Consider the following 15,725-nt stretch of genomic DNA (forward strand, 5'->3'; position numbering starts at 1 on the left):
TCATTCCCGGCCTCTCCCGATGCCGCCGTCTCTCTCCCGGGGCCGGGTTCCCGCCGCGCCCCCCCGGCGCCGCCCCCCCCGGTACCGCCGGCACCCCAAGCCCCCCTACTCCTACCTGGCGCTCATCGCCCTCGTCATCCGCGCCGCCCCCGGCCGCCGCCTCAAGCTATCGCAGGTACCGACCCCCGGGACCCCCCCGGGACCCCCCCGCGTACCCCAGACCCCCCGAACCCACCCGGGACCCTTAGATCTTCCCCGAGACCCCCCGAACCTCCTGAACCCCTCCGGACCCCCCCGGTTTCCCCTGAACCTTCTGACCCCCCCCCCCGAACCCCCCGAACCTCATGGACCCCCCCGGGACCCCCTCCCAGTAACCCCCTGACCTCCCCCGAGACTCCCCGGGGGACCCCCCCGGGCCCCCTCGGACCCCCCCCCGGTTCCCCCCGAACTTTATGACACCCCCCCCCGAACCCCCCCCCGGCACCCCTTGAATTTCCCGACACCCCCCCTCTCCCCCCCCCCTCCCGAGGCCGCGCGGTACAACCGGGACCCCCCGGAGCACCGGGACATACCGGAACCCCCGACCCCCGCCCCGAGCCCCTCAGGACCCCCCCCCGGGACCCCCTGAGCCCTCCCTGGTCCCCTCAGGACCCCCCCCGGACCCCCTGAGCCCCCCCGGGACCCCCTGAATTTCTTGACTCCCCCCCCCCCCAAGCCAGCCCGGGGCAATCGAGACCCCCGCGACGTACCAGAAACTCCCGAGTCCCCCCCGCACCCCCCGCACTCCCTGGGACCCCCCCCGACCCCCCCCGAGGGACCCCTTGAACCCCCCTGGAACCCCCCAAACCCCCCCGTGCCCCCCCCCGCGCCCCCCCCGGGTCCCTCCCGTTTTCCTCCGCCCGCCCCGTCGGGGCTACGCCGAGTCCCTTGTGCTTTGGGTGGGTTTTTTTTTTGGGGGGGGGGCGGCCTCCACCCCCGGGGAGGGGGTCGGTTGGGTTTGGGGGGCCCTGCGGGGGTGCTGTGGGGGGGTCGCGGCCTGATTCTGCCCTCGAGGCTGGGGGGGGGTGCGCTGGGGGGCGTCGGGCCGGATCCATCGCCGTTGCCCGGCGGGGGGGCGGCTCCGCGGCGCCGGGGGGTCTGTCGCCTCTGTCGCCCCTCCCCCCCCCCACGAGGCGATTGGGGACCCCCCCGGGGGTTCTCAGGTGATGGAGGGAGGGTGGGGGTGTCCCCCCACCCACCCCGAAACATCCCTCCCCATCTCCGGGGTCGCAGCCCCCCAACCTTGGCCCTGGGAAGCGAGGAGGAATGGGGATGGGGGGGGCATGAAAGGGGGGGTGTCTTTAAAGGGGGTGTGTGATTTGGGGGTGCAGCCCCCCCCCTCAATCTGAGGGCCCCCCCCCCCGCAGATTTTGCAGCAGCTCCGCAGCCTCTTCCCCTCTTTCGGGGGGGGCTACCAGGGCTGGCGGGACTCGGTGCGCCACAACCTCTCCTCCAACCCCTGTTTCGCCAAGGTGGGGGGGCCCGGGAGGGGGGTGGAATTGACGGGGGGGTCCCCCAGAGCTGGGGGGGGGGGTCCCCAAGGTCCCCACTTTGGGTATGGGGGGGTCTTGAGTTGGGAGGGAGGGGGCTGGGGAGCAGCGGGATGGAGTTGCTTGGGCTGGAGGTGCTTGGGGGGTGGTGGGGGTTGTGAGGAGGATTTTGGGGTTCGGGGGGGGCACGGGAGGGAGGGGGGATGGTGGGGGGTTGGAGACATGGGGGGGGTCCCCGGGTTGGGGGGGGGGATCCCGGGGGTGCGCTCTGAGGATGTGGGGGGCAGTGGGATGGGGGAGATAGGAGTTGGGGGGGGGGTGGGGGGACACAACAGGGATGGGGTGCCTGGGGGGGGTGTCCCCGTAGTGGGCGGGGCCTGAAGGTGTGGGGGGCTGGGGGGGATCGCCTTTGGTTGGAGGGGGTACAGGAGGGCTGGGGGTGTCTTGGGGGGGGGGTCCAGCCATGTGGGGGGGTCCCCGGAGTGGGGGGGTGTCCCTGAGGGGAGCGGGGGGTGGCCTTTTGATTTGAGGGGGTCCCCGGGTTGGGGATTGCTGGGCAGTGGGATGGGGGGGTCGCAGGGCCGGGGGGGACACACCGCTTTGAGTTGGGGGGGCGTTACAGGCGGGCTGGGGGTGTCTTGTGGGGGGGGGTCAGCTATTGAGGAAGGGGGGGCAGGACCTTGGGTTGGGGGGGGGCACTGTGGGGTCAGTCTCATTCCAGGGAGGGTGGGGGGTGTGTTAGTGCCCTCCCAGCCGGGGGTGCAGCCATGGATGGGGGGGTGGGGGGGGTCAGAGCTTGCGTACCCCCCCCCCTTTCTAATTCCAACTCCCCCCCCCCCCCCGAAGGTGCTGAAGGACCCGGCCAAGCCCAAGGCCAAGGGCAACTACTGGACGGTGGACGTGAGCCTCATCCCCCCCGCGGCCCTGCGCCTCCAGAACACGGCGGTGACGCGGGGGGGGGCCACGGCCTTCGCGCGAGACCTGGCCCCCTTCGTCCTCCGGGGGCACCCCTACAGCTGTGGGGTCCCCGCTCCCCCCCCCGACCCCCCCGTTAACCCTCCTCCGTCCCCCCCCCCCGCCCCCCCCCAACCGCGCCGGTCCCCTTTTTCCATCGCTTCGCTCCTCAAGGAATTCCCGGAGGGGGGGGACAAACCACCCCCCCCACCATCTGGGGACCCCCCCCCATCCCCTTTGTGGGGTTCTACTCTCATCCTCCACCTCCCCCCTCCCACCTGGTTGCCCCCCCCCGCTGCTCCTCCTCCCCACACCCCCCCCAGTGAGCAATCGGGGGGTTCTCCTGACCTCGATCCCCCCCCCCGACCCCCCCCAACCTGGGGGCAGCTCCCCACTTCCTACAGCACCGCCGTGGCCCCCAACGCCGTGGCCCCCCCCGGCGGTCCCCCCTTCCTCACCCTGCGCTGGGGGATGCTGCCCCCCCCCCAGCCACCGTCTGCCCCCCCCGGCCCAGCCCTCACCTCCGAGGGGGGGGCACAGGCCGTGCCCCCCAACAAAACCATCTTTGACATCTGGTTGAGCCACCCCGGGGACATCCAGCACCCCATCCTCCACGGTTAGTGCCCCCCCCCCCCAATTTTTTTTTTTTAATTTTTTTTTGGGGGGGGGGCAGGTAACAGCTGTAGGACCCCCTGCACCTTGTTGTGTCCCCCCCGCACCCATTCAGACCCCTCAGCACCCATAAATGATCCCACTCCCCCCACGACTAGATCAGACCACCCTGTGCCCCCCCCCCCCCCCCCCCAATTCTCTCCCCCCCATCACCCTCCTGTGCCCCCCCCCCCTGCACCCATTCGGACCCCTCAGCACCCACAAATGACCCCCCCCCACCCCCAGCACCCTCTAAACACCCCCCCCACCCGTCTGCCCCCCCCCATCACCCTCCTTTGCCCCCCCCCGCACCCTTTTGGACCCCTCAGCACCCACAAGTGACCCCCCCCCCCCCAATGGGACCCAATAAAGAGCAGCTGGTGCCACCCACGCGTGGGGGGTGTCACTGGGGGGGACACGGACACACACGGGGGACACCCGCCCCCCCCCGCCTGCCGGTGCCCCTCCCCTGCCCCCCCCGCGGCGCGGAGCCGGGCTGGCGGCTGCGGGGCCTTTGCACAACAAAGGGGCGGCGGGACCCCGGGGGGAGGGGATAATGGGGCGGGGGGGAGGGGGACTGGGAGCACTGGGGGGACTGGGGACTGGGGACTGGGGGGGCTGGGGGACTGGGGGAACTGGGGGCACGGGGAACTGGGGGGACTGGGGGAACTGGGGGGACTGAGAGCACAGCGAAGTGGGGGAACTGGGGGCACAGGGAACTGGGGACACTGGGGGAACTGGGGGAACTGGGAACTGGGGACACTGGGGGAACTGGGAACTGGGGGAACTGGGGGCACAGGGAACTGGGGACACTGGGGGAACTGGGGGAACTGGGAACTGGGGACACTGGGGGAACTGGGAACTGGGGGAACTGGGGGCACAGGGAACTGGGGACACTGGGGGAACTGGGAACTGGGGGAACTGGGAACTGGGGACACTGGGGGAACTGGGAACTGGGGGAACTGGGGGCACAGGGAACTGGGGACACTGGGGGAACTGGGGGAACTGGGAACTGGGGACACTGGGGGAACTGGGAACTGGGGGAACTGGGGGCACAGGGAACTGGGGACACTGGGGGAACTGGGAACTGGGGGAACTGGGGGCACAGGGAACTGGGGGGACTGGGGGATCTGGGAGCACAGGGAACTGGGGGACTGGCGGAACTGGGGGAACTGGGAGCACAGGGAAGTGGGGGGACTGGGGGAACTGGGGGGACTGGGGGAACTGGGGGCACAGGGAACTGGGGGAACTGGAGGAACTGTGGGCACAGGGAACTGGGGACACTGGGAGAACTGGAGGAATTGGGGGCACAGGGGACTGGGAGAACTGGGGACACAGGGAACTGGGGGAATTGGGGGCACAAGGAACTGTGGGGACCTGGGGGAACTGGGGGTACTGGAGGCACAGGGAACTGGGGCACTGGGGTTACTGGGAGCACAGGGAACTGTGGGCACTGGAGGAACTGTGGGCACAGGGGACTGGGGGAACTGGGGGCACAGAGTGCTGGGGGAACTGGGGACGCAGAGAACTGGGGGAACTGGGGGAATTGTGGGCACAGGGAACTGTGGGGACTTGGGGGACTGGGGGTAATGGGGGCACAGGGAACTGGGAAAACTGGGGGCACAGGGAACTGGGGCACTGGGGGTACTGGGAGCACAGGGAACTGGGGGAGCTGGGGGAACTAGGGGCGCAGGGAAATGGGGGCACTGGAGGAACTGGGGGAACTGGAGGAACTGGGGGTACTGGGGGCACTGGAGGAACTGGGGGGACAGGGAACTGGGGGGACTGGGGGCACAGGGACACTGGGAGCACTGGGGGGGCAGTGCGGACACTGGGTAGCACTTGAGATACTGGGGTGGTGTGGGCACTGGGAGCACTGGGAGCAGTGGGACCACCCCCTCTCCCCCCCCCCCAAGGCCCGGCCTGACCCGGCGCTGCCCCGCGGGGGGCGGGGGCGCGGCCCGGGCTAAGCCGGACTTAACCTCGGCTGGGCCTGGCAGAGCCCAGCCCAGCGCGGGGAGGGGGGGGCGTCCCCCGGAGCCCCCCCGGGACCCCGAACCAACCGCCTGCCCCATCGGGGCTGAGCCGGGAGCAGGCACGGGAGGGGGAGAGGGGACTGGGGGGTACTGGAAGCACTGGGGGTGGGACTGGGGTATACTGGTCTGTACTGGGAGCACTGCGGTGTGAAGCTGGGGTGTACTGGGAGCACTGGGGTGTGGGACTGGGCTGTACTGGGAGCACTGGGGAGACATACTGGGGGACTGGGTGGTACTGGGAGGACTGGGCTGGGGGGTGAGATGTACTGGGAGCACAGGGGTGTGAGGCTGGGCCATACTGGGATGGACTGGGAGCACTGGGGTGCAGGTCTGGCCCATACAGGTCTATACTGGGAGCACTGCCATGAGAGACTGGTCTGTACTGGGAGCACTGGCGTGCAGGGCTGGAGTATACTGGTATATACTGGGAGCACTGTGGTGTGGCACTGGGCTGTATTGGGAGCACTGGGGTGTAGGGCTGGGCATTACTAGGCTAGACTGGGGTGTGGGACTGGGCTGGACTGGCAGCACTGGGGATGCAGGGCTGAAGCATACTGGTCTGTACTGGGAGCACTGCGGTGTGAAGCTGGGGTGTACTGGGAGCACTGGGGAGCGGGGCTGGGCTGGTCTGGGCTGTACTGGGAGCACTGGGATGCAGGTCTGTGCCATACTGGTCTGCACTGGGATGCCGCCACCCCGCGGTGACCCCGGTGACCCCGGTGACCCCGGCACGCGGTGACTGTCCCCGCTCCTCCCGCCAGGGGGCGCTGCGGCTCCCGCCTGTGGGGCGTTTTCCGCCATCTTGGGAGTGGCCGCGTCCCTCCTGTCATGGCGCCGAGGTCCCACCTCCCGCTTCCGGCTATAGCCCCGCCCATTTCCGGCGTCACCGGAAGCGTGGCCCGTTGCCATGGCGAGCGGCAGCGGCGGCCCCGCCCCCAGCAGCGCCAGCGGAGCCGGCAGGGCCGCGGCCGGTACGTGGAGGAAAAGGCGGGGGGGGGGGCGGAGTTTGGGGACATTCCCGGTGCCGGGGGGGGGGGCTCGGGGACAAAAACGGAGGCCGGGGGGTCCTTTGGGGACAGCGACAGCCGGGGGGGGCGGGGGGGTGGGAGTGTCCCTTAGGGGACAGGCCTGGGGGTCGTGGGGGGGCTCATGGGGCGGGGGGACCGGGCGAGGTGTGGGGACATGGAGTGGGGGGAGCCTCGGGGCAGCCCCCCGCCCCCCCCTCAGCCCTGGGGACATGGGAGTCCCCTCGGAGGGAGGCTGGAGACAGGCCCCCGCCCCCCCCCCACGCCTTGGGGACATCGGGGTCCCTTCAGGGGGGACACGGGGGACACACCCCAAGGGCTTGGGGACACGGGGGTCCCCTCGGGGAGGGGGCCAGGGGACACCCGCAGAACTTGAGGTCATCGGGGTCCCCTCACGTGGGAGCCAGGGGACATCCCCCCCTAGGGCTTGGGGACATGGGGGTCCCCTCGAGGGGACCCTGGGGACACCCTCAGCACTTGGGGGTCAGCAGAGTCCCCTCAGGGGGAACCAAGGGACAGGCCACCCCACTCCCCCCCCCAGCCTTGGGGACATCGGGGTCCCCTCGATTGTCCCCTGGGGACACTCTCCAAAGTCTTGGGGACACGGCGGTTCCCCCGGAGGGACGCTGGGGACAACCCCCCCCCCTCCCTTATTCCTTGGGGTCATCGAGGTCCTCTCAGGGGGAGCCTGAGGACGGGCCCACCCCCCCACCCCCAATCCTTGTGGACACGGGGGGTCCCCTCAAGTGTCCCCCTTGGGGACACCCCTTAGGGCTTGGGGACATGGGGGAGACCCCCCCCTCCCATCTTTCAGGCCGGATCTGGGAGTGCTTGAGCCCCCCGTGTTTGGGGAGGGGGGGGCAGAGCACCCCCTGGGTGGGTACTGGGGGGTGAAGGGGGGGCCCCCACTTGTCCCCAGGGATTGGGGGGCTCAGGGTGTGTCCCCCCCACCCCCCAGTCACTCACACGGCTCCCACTGCCGGGCTCAGGGCCGGGGGGGGGGGTGTCAGCGGAGAACCGCGGCGGCCCTGACGTAAATCCTAATAAATAAAATATTACGGATTGGTTTTTTTTTTTTCCTTTTTTTTTTTTTTTTTTTTAAGCAGGTGGAAAGAAATTTGAAAGGGTAATGGCCAGCGCTGGCCGAGATCCGTTAGCGCCGGCTAATTAACGAGCTGCCACCCGGCCCCTCTAAAGAGCTGCTCTCGGTGTCTCCGGGCGCGTGGGCACCGTCTTTTTTTTTTTTTTTTTTTTTGGGGGGTGAAGCTTTGATAGGCCGGTCGCATTTTATTATTTTTTATTTTTCTGGGAGTTTTCTGGGGTGGATGAACAGACCGAGAGGCTCCGGTGATCCCCCCCTCTCCCACCACCCGCCGCCTTGGGAGAGGATTTACCGCGGCCTCGCCGGCGTTCCTGGGGGATTTAAACCGGGATTAAGGTGCAGGAATTTATTATTTTTTAATTTTTTTTTTTTTTTCTCCCCTTTTGCTGGACTTTGCCCCGGCAAAGTCTTGATGACTCCCCAGACGTTTGGGGGACGGCGGGACGCCGGTTCTGCCGGGATCTGCCTCTTCCCTGCCGGCTCGCCTCGCCCTGCCCGCCGGGCGATGCCGACTTCGGGGCGAGGCGCTGGGCTGTGGTTCTCCCGGTTTAACCGTGCCCAACCGGCAACTCCCGGTGAGGCGATTCTCACCGGGACGTGCCGGGGATCCCCTCAACTGGCGGAGAATCGGTGATTCCTCCCGGTGAGGCGCCGGGGGGGGAGTGTGACCCCTCAAGGTTACCGGCGTTTCAGCGATAGGCCTGCGGGAATTTGCTTCTTTTTGGATTGTAGGTTAATCCCGGATTAACGGAAAAACCAGCGGTGGGTTAGGCACGGGGCGGCTCTTACCGAGTCTCTCCCTCTCCCTTCATGATTTCTTGCCGTTTTTCCCTGTAGGATTCGCCTCGCCACGCCAAGCTCATCCCGGCGGAATCCACAGCCCTGGCGCAGCGTTATCCCGAGAAGCCGCCGGTGTCCTGGGAACTTTCCGAGCTGGATGATCGATTCTTCGGTGAGATCAGAGCTGAATGACGGACAAACGCTTCCGGAGGACGAGAAAGCAAAAGCTCGTTGGGATAATTAGTTGGCAAACATGCGTTTGGGATTGGACTGAGGGGATTTCTCCAGCCTCGCTCCTCCGTGCCTTTGGATCCGGTGTCGCCGAGTGACTCTGCGCCAAGTTGCCAGGGATCGCCCCCCCCGCTGAGGCTTAACGGGACCCCCAGACCCCATTTTGGGGGATTTTGGGTGCTTAAAGCCAGGGCAGGGAGCACCCGGGGAGGGGGAAATGGTACCGAAACGCCGATTCCTGTCTCTGGAGCCTGCGGTGAAGCTCTGGGAAAGCGCCGGGATACAGGGATAAGCCGCCCCCCTCCCCGTTCTGAGGGGCCGCGGGTGATGCTGGTGAGGGAGCCGGCGGCTCCGCACCCTGTTCCCGGTGGGATTCACCCCATTTTCCGGCAAAACCCCTCGCCATGGCCGAGCACCCGGAGCTGGTGGCGGAGATGCCGGCGGTGGCGCGGCTGAGCACGCCGGAACGGCTGAAACACGCTCAGAAACGCCGGGCCCAGCAGCTGAAAAAATGGGCACAGACGGAAAAGGAGATGCAGGGGATGAAGAGCGGAGCTGAGAGGAAGAGGAAGAGGAGGAAGAGCAACAGCCAAGGGAAGAGGGTGACGTTCCCCGCCAGTGTCCAGCTACTGGAGGCGGCCGCCCGGCACGACGCGGAGGAAGGTGGGGGACACCGCTGGGCACGGCAGAGCTGCTGCTTTCAGGGCTTTGGGAAGCCTTCAACCCCCCAGCTCCCAAAATCACCCTGTTTGGGGGTTAAAACCGTGACGTAAATCCTTATTTTACCTCCAAATTTCCCCCAAAATGAACCAGCCTCCGTCAACACGGGTGACGGTGTCTGCGGTGCGGCGGGATCTTGACGCTCCAGTGAAAATATAACGTGGGCGGGATGCTCCAAGTTGTGACCCTGGTTAATTTTTTTTTTTCTTTTTTTTTTTCCACTATTTTTGGCCTCCGCAGTCCGGCAGTTCCTTCAGAGCGGCGCCAGCCCCGACCTCTGCAACGAGGACGGTCTCACCGCGCTGCACCAGGTAACGCCGCTTTTACCCGGTTCCTTCCGGTGACGCCGCGTCGTGGATCGAACAGTGACCCCGGGGCTTGCAAAAAAAGGGGGTTTCCCCCATTTTGGTGCCTCCCCATAACCGCCGCCGGTGGTTTTTCCCCCCAGTGCTGCATAGATGATTACGGTGACGTGGTGACGGTGCTGCTGGAAGCCGGCGCCGACGTCAACGCCCGCGACAGCGAACTCTGGACGCCGCTTCACGCCGCCGCCACCTGCGGCCACCTCCGCCTGGTCCAGCTCCTCATCCGACGGTACCACAGCGGGTAAAAAGAGGCCCCGGGGTGCCACGGGTTGTCCTGATTCCTTCTTTTTTTTCCCTAAAACAGCGGCGCCGACCTTTTGGCTGTCAACTCGGATGGGAACATGCCCTACGACCTCTGCGAGGACGAGGTGACCCTCGATTGCATCGAAACGGCCATGGCGGAGCAGGGTGAGCGTCACCGGCTGAAGGCAGGGATGTGGCAGGACCCCGGGGTGTCCCCTTCCCGCTGTCACCTCTTGTGTGTGTCCCCTCCCCGTTAGGGATCACTCAGGAGAAGATCGAGGAGGCTCGTGCCGCCACGGAGCGCGACATGGTGCAGGAGATCCGGCAGCTGGTGCAGGCAGGAGCCGATTTGGACGCGCCGCGGGGTCACGGCGCCACGTTGGTAGGACGGGCAGAGGGGGGGGGATGCCATTTTGGGGAGGAAGGGGGTGACAACACCACCAGAGCTGTCCCCAACCGTCTCCCCGTCCCCGGCAGCTGCACATCGCGGCGGCCAACGGTTACACCGAGGCGGCCGAGCTGCTGCTGGAGCACCGCGCCGGCGTCGCCGCCAAGGACGAGGACGGCTGGGAGCCGCTGCACGCCGCCGCTTGCTGGGGACAGGTGGGTGCAGGCAGCAGCCCCTCCCACATTTTTGCTACCCCTGCCAAATTTTTGCTGCCTTTACCCGTTTCTTGTCACCCCTGCCAGATTCTTGCCACATTTTTGCCACCCTTACCAGCTTTTTTGCCACCTCTGCCAGATTCTTGCCACCCTTACCAGATTTTCCTGCCCCTGCCAAGTTCTTGCCACCCTTACCAAATTTTTTGCTGCCCCTGCCAGATTTTTGCCACCCATGACGGATTCTTGGTGCTGCTGCCAGATTCTTGCCACCCTTGAAAAATTTTTGCCACCATTACTAGCTTCTTGCCACCACTGCCAGATTTTTGCCATCCTTACCAAATTCTTGCCACCCCCGTCAGATTCTTGCCACACTTGCCGAATTTTTGCCACCCTTACCAGCTTTTTACCACCCCTGCCAGATTCTTGCCACCCCCTACCAGATTTTCCTGCCCCTGCCAGGTTCTTGCCACCCCCGCCAGACTGTTGCCACACTTACCAAATTCTTGCTGCCCCTGCCAGATTTCTGCCACCCATGCCAGATTCTTAGTGCTGCTGCCAGATTCTTGCCACCCTTGACAAATTTTTGCCACCATTACTAGCTTCTTGCCACCACTGCCGGATTTTTGCCACCCTTACCATATTCTTGCCGCCCCTGCCAGCTTCTTGCTGTGGCTGCCAGATTCTTGTCACCCTTACCAGATTTTTGCCACCCCTGCCGGATTTTTGCCACCCCTGCCAGGTTCTTGCCACCTGTATCAGATTCTTGCCACCCTTACCAAATTCTTTCCGCCCCTGCTGGATTTTTGCCACCCCTGCTGGATTTTTGCCACCCCTGCCCGGTTCTTGCCACCCTTACCAAATTCTTGCCGCCCCTGCCAGTTTCTTGCCACCCCTGCCAGATTCTTGCCACCCTTGCCAAATTTTTGCCACCATTACCAGCTTTTTGACACCCCTGCAAGCTTCTTGCCACCTTTACCAGATTCTTGCCTCCCCTCACCCCCTGCCCGTCCCTCTGCCCGCTCAGGTGCCGCTGGTGGAGCTGCTGGTGGCTCACGGCGCCGACCTCAACAGCAAATCAGTGCTGGACGAGACCCCCTTGGGTGAGTTTTGCCGTTTTATTTTTTTATTTTGTTTTATTTTCCTGGGTCAATTCTCATTTCTGCCAAACGCTGCCACGGGGTTTAATTTCTTCTCCCCTCCCTCCACCTCCCTTTCACCGCGGTGACACCTCTGGCCCCGGCGCAGACGTCTGTGGCGACGAGGAGATTCGAGCCAAACTCCTGGAACTGAAACACAAACACGACGCCGTCATGAAATCCCACGACAAACACAAATCCCTGCTCCAACGCCGCACCTCCAGCGCCGGCAGCCGCGGGTGAGGACACCCCAAATTTATTTTTTCACCGCCGCGCCGGTTCAAAATTAATTCCGCCAAAAAAAAAAAAAAAAAAAAAAAATTAATAATTCTCCACAGGAAGGTGGTGAGGAGGGTGAGCGTCTCGGAACGTACCAACCTGTACCGTAAGGAGCACGAGCGGGAAGCCATCGTCTGGCAACGCGCCGAGCGCCGCGACAGCGAGGACGAGGACCGGCAGACGGACGCCGACCTGCGCCGCCGCTTCCCCGTCAGTCCCCGGGGGTTTGGGTGAGGATCCCCCCTGCTTCCTCCTCGCGGCGTTGCCGTGACATGTGTTTCTTTTTTTTTTTCTTTTTTTTTTTTTTTTTTTTCTGGTTTTATTTTCACCCTGCGGTAGGATCCCACCGAATCACCGGATCCCCCCGAACCGCCGCCGCAACGCAACGGCGCGGCCCTTTACACCAAAAAACACGGCGCTGGTGCCTCCTCCACCACAGATCCCCCCCGGGACAAATCCCACCACACCTTGGCCGACCTCAAACGGCACCGGGCGGCCGCCAAACTCCAGCGCCCGCGCCCCGAGGACACCCCCGGGGCCGGGAACCCCGTGGCAACGATCCCCCAAATCGCCGGAACCGGCGGCACCGGTGACCCCCCCCTGCTCAAACTGACGGCGCCGGCCGAGGAGACGCCGGCGGCGAAGCAGCGCTGCTGTAAGGTGATGTGAGCGCCCGCAGCACCCGTGGGTGCTGCCCCTCCCTCTCCCTCCACCTCAGCCTTATGTTTAAGGGGTGACTTTGGCCTCTTTTTGCCTCTTTTCTCCCCAAAACGGGGCTTTTTCTGACAAAACTGACGCCTCCTTGAGTCTTTTTTTTTACGTCCCGCAGCTGGAAGGTGATGTGAGCGCCCGCAGCACCCATGGGTGCAGCCCCTCCCTCCCCCCAGACTTTCTTCGAAGGGCTTACCTCTTTTTGCCCTTTTCTCCCCAAAATTGGGCTTTTTCTGCTGAAATTGAGGCCTTGGTGAGTTGTTTTTACATGTTCCTCAGCTGGAAGTTGATCTGAGCGCCCACAGCACCCATGGGTGCAGCCCCTCCCTCTCCCCACACCAGCCTTACACTCGCGGGGTGACTTTGTCTCTTTTTGCCTCTTTTCTCCCCAAAAAGGGGCTTTTTCTGACAAAACTGATGCCTCCTTGAGTCGATTTTCTACGTCCCTCAGCTGAAAGATGATGTGAGCGCCCACAGCACCCATGGGTGCAGCCCCTCCCTCCCCCCGGCCTTTCTTCGAAGGGGTGACTTTTCCTCTTTTTGCCCTTTTTCTCCCCAAAATGGGGCTTTTTCTGCTGAAATTGCAGACTCGTTGAGTTGTTTTTATATGTGCCTTGGCTGTAAGGTGATGTGAGCGCCCACAGCACCCATGGGTGCTGCCCCTCCCTCCCTCCCCCTCAGCCTTATGTTTAAGGGGTGACTTTTGCCTCGTTTTGCCTCTTTTCTCCCCAAAACGGGGCTTTTTCTGACAAAACTGACGCCTCCTTGAGTCGTTTTTTTACATCCCTCAGCTGGAAGTGGATCTGAGCGCCCACAGCACCCATGGGTGCAGCCCCTCCCTCTCCCCACACCAGCCTTACACTCACGGGGTGACTTTGCCTCTTTTTGCCTCTTTTCTCCCCCAATTTTTTTTTTTTTTTTCTGACAAAACTGACACTTCCTTGGGTTGTTTGTTTTAACATCCCTCAGCTGGAAGGTGATTTGAGCACCCGCAGCACCCACGGGTGCAACACTTTCCTGCAGCACCCATGGGTGCAGCCCTTCCCTCCCTCCAGCCTTTCTTTTAAGGGGTGACTTTGCCTCTTTTTGACTGTTTTCTCCCCCAAAACGGGGCTTTTTCTGACAAAACTGACGCCTCCTTGAGTCATTTTTTTTTACATCTCTCAGCTGGAAGTTGATCTGAGCACCTGCAGCACCCATGGGTGCAGCCCCTCCCTCTCCCCACACCAGCCTTACACTCGCAGGGTGACTTTTGCTCCTTTTTTTTTAAATCTTTTTGCCTCTTTTCTCCCCCAAAATGCAGCTTTTTCCTGCCGAAACCCACACTTCCTTGGCTGTTTTTTTTTTTTTTTTTTTTTTTCCCTGTCTCCCTGTCCCTCCGCCCCCGTCTCCCCTTCCTGAGACGCAGTAAAAATAGCCCCGTCCTTGGCCCCCCCCCGCCGTACCCGTGGGTGCAGGCAGGGTGCAGGCAGGGTGCAGGCAGGGCGTGGTGCTGCCTGCAAGGGCGTGGTGCTGCCCCCCCCCCCCCGTTTTTTTTGGGGGGGGGGGGGTGTGTGGGGGTGTGTCAGGCTCCAGGCTGCCCCCGCCCCACGGCGCTGCCCCCCAGGGGTTGGGGTGCAGGCAGGGCAGTGCAGGCAGCTGCCTGCACCCAAGTTCTATTTAAGGAGGCAGCCGGCAGCCGCTCGCAAAGGTCAGGCCGAGGTGGAAGAGGGGGCCCCCCCCCCCCCTTTTACCTCCCTGCACCCCCCCAAATCACCTGCCCCACAGACGCAGGTGAGCGGCCGCCGTGGGGCGCGGGAGGAGCTTTGGGGGGGGCTCAGCCCCACGGAGCTGGGGGGGGCCCCACGGTCTGTGTGGGGGTGATAAGGGGCTCGCCCCCCCCCACGGGGCCCTGTTTTTTTTTTTTTTTTAGGGGGAGTGGGGGGTGTGTGACCCACGGGGAGGGGGTTTGCTATGGGGCGCCCCACGTGTTGCGGTTGGTTTTGGGGTGCACACGGTCGGGGGGTGGCTGTTGGGGGGACGCACTTTGGGGGTGTTTGTGGGGCACCCCAGGGTGAGGGGGGTGCTTATAGGGCACCCAGGGGTGTGTGTGGGGCACCCCAGAGTGAGGGGGGGGTCTATGGGGCACCCCATAGCAAGGGGAGGCTGTGGAGCACCCCATAGTGAGGGGGGTGTCTATGGGGCACCCCCATATTGAGGGGAATTTATGGGGCACCCCATAGCAAGAGGGGTCTGTGGGTCACCCCATATTGGGGGGGGCTGTGGGGCACCCAGGGGTGTCTGTGGGGAGCCCCATAGTGAGGGACCTCCCCCCCCCCCCCCCCCCCAGCAGTTCTGGGGTGCTCCCCCCTCTCCTCCCCCCCCCCGCCGCCTTGGAAACAGCTGCAGCCAATCAGCTTCGGGGTGGGCGGGGCCGGCCCCGCTGTTCCGCTCTCTGATTGGCTTTGGCGGGAAGGGGGCGGGGCTGGCGCGAGGAGTGCCCGTTGCGGACGGTAGGGGGCGCTGCGGGGCGGGGGGGTCCCGTGTCCCCTCTCCTGTGTCCCCCGTGTGTCCCGTGTCCCCTGTGTCCCCCATGTCCCCTGTGTCCCTTGTGTCCCCATGTCCCCCATGTCCCATATCATGTGTCCCCCTGTCCCATGTGTCCCCCTGTGTCCCCTACGTCCCATGTCCCCTGTGTCACCATGTCCCATGTGCCCCCTTGTGTTCCCCATGTCCCCTGTGTCCCCCATGTCCTGTGTCCATGTCCCCCATGTCCCATATGTGTCCCTCTGTGTCCCCTATGTCCCATGTCCTGTGTCCCCCATGTCCCATATCCCGTGTCCCCCCGTGTCCCCGCATCCCCGTGTCCCCGCATCCCCGTGTCCCCGCATCCCCGTGTCCCCGCATCCCCGTGTCCCATCTCAGCCCGTGGGGGACACTCGGGGGGGGGGGGGGGGGGCAGCTCCCTGTTATCTGCGTTGTCCCGTGTCCCCCATGTCCCCGTGTCCCCATGTCCCATCTCCTCAGCCCGTGGGGGACACTCTGGGGGGGGGCCGGTCCCCAATGTCCCGTGTCCCCCATCTTTATGTCCCCTTGTCCCAACTCCCCAGCCCGTGGGGGACACTCCGGGGGGGGGCGGTCCCCCTTGTCCCCATTGTTGTCCCCGTTGTTGTCCCCGTTGTTGTCCCCGTTGTTGTCCCCGTTGTTGTCCCCGTTGCCCGTTGCCCCGGGGCCGGTGCCCGTTGCCCCCGGTGCCCGTTGTCCCCGTTGTCGCCGTTGCTCGTCGCGGCCGTTGCCCGGGGCGGTGCCGGTGCCGGGGGGGGTTTGATGTCTCCAGCCGGTTCCCGGTGGCCCCTGAGAAGGTTGGGGGGGGCCCGGGGG

At 64.8% G+C, this 15,725-nt stretch overlaps 2 protein-coding genes across 3 annotated transcripts in view; both read left to right on the forward strand.

Annotated features, from left to right (window-relative positions):
• FOXH1 (forkhead box H1) overlaps positions 1–8,269 on the forward strand; it is a 14,605-nt gene extending 6,336 nt beyond the window's left edge. Inside the window, exons 2-7 of the mRNA XM_074901122.1 lie at positions 69–175; positions 1,407–1,511; positions 2,376–3,099; positions 6,036–6,141; positions 7,722–7,872; positions 8,135–8,269. Coding sequence (XP_074757223.1) covers positions 69–175; positions 1,407–1,511; positions 2,376–3,099; positions 6,036–6,141; positions 7,722–7,872; positions 8,135–8,269 — 1,328 coding nt within the window. The remainder of the gene's footprint in view (positions 1–68; positions 176–1,406; positions 1,512–2,375; positions 3,100–6,035; positions 6,142–7,721; positions 7,873–8,134) is intronic.
• On the forward strand, positions 6,058–13,203 carry PPP1R16A (protein phosphatase 1 regulatory subunit 16A). 2 transcript variants are annotated; one of them, XM_074898306.1, is made up of 11 exons: positions 6,058–6,141; positions 8,135–8,971; positions 9,269–9,339; positions 9,477–9,622; positions 9,698–9,801; positions 9,894–10,018; positions 10,114–10,239; positions 11,264–11,339; positions 11,485–11,614; positions 11,714–11,864; positions 11,994–13,203. In XM_074898306.1, exons 2-11 carry the CDS (start codon positions 8,713–8,715, stop codon positions 12,321–12,323), a joined length of 1,518 nt encoding a protein of 505 aa, XP_074754407.1. In that variant the 5' UTR covers positions 6,058–6,141; positions 8,135–8,712; the 3' UTR covers positions 12,324–13,203. The 2 variants fall into 2 exon arrangements, with proteins under 2 accessions (XP_074754407.1, XP_074754408.1); XM_074898307.1 differs by lacking the exon at positions 6,058–6,141 and adding an exon at positions 7,521–7,633.
• The last annotated feature ends 2,522 nt before the right edge of the window (positions 13,204–15,725 follow it).

The sequence above is a fragment of the Athene noctua genome, chromosome 2, assembly GCF_965140245.1.
Source record: "Athene noctua chromosome 2, bAthNoc1.hap1.1, whole genome shotgun sequence".
In the NCBI taxonomy this organism is placed as follows: Eukaryota; Metazoa; Chordata; class Aves; order Strigiformes; family Strigidae; genus Athene; species Athene noctua.

What these genes read in the sequence shown, in the direction of transcription:
- PPP1R16A (XM_074898306.1), top strand. Translation starts at nt 8,713, where the DNA reads ATGGCCGAGCACCCGGAGCTGGTGGCGGAGATGCCGGCGGTGGCGCGG. An exon ending in TCCAGCGCCGGCAGCCGCGG is followed by an intron (nt 11,615 to 11,713) that starts GTGAGGACACCC and finishes AATTCTCCACAG; the next exon opens with GAAGGTGGTGAGGAGGGTGA. An exon ending in ACCTGCGCCGCCGCTTCCCC is followed by an intron (nt 11,865 to 11,993) that starts GTCAGTCCCCGG and finishes ACCCTGCGGTAG; the next exon opens with GATCCCACCGAATCACCGGA.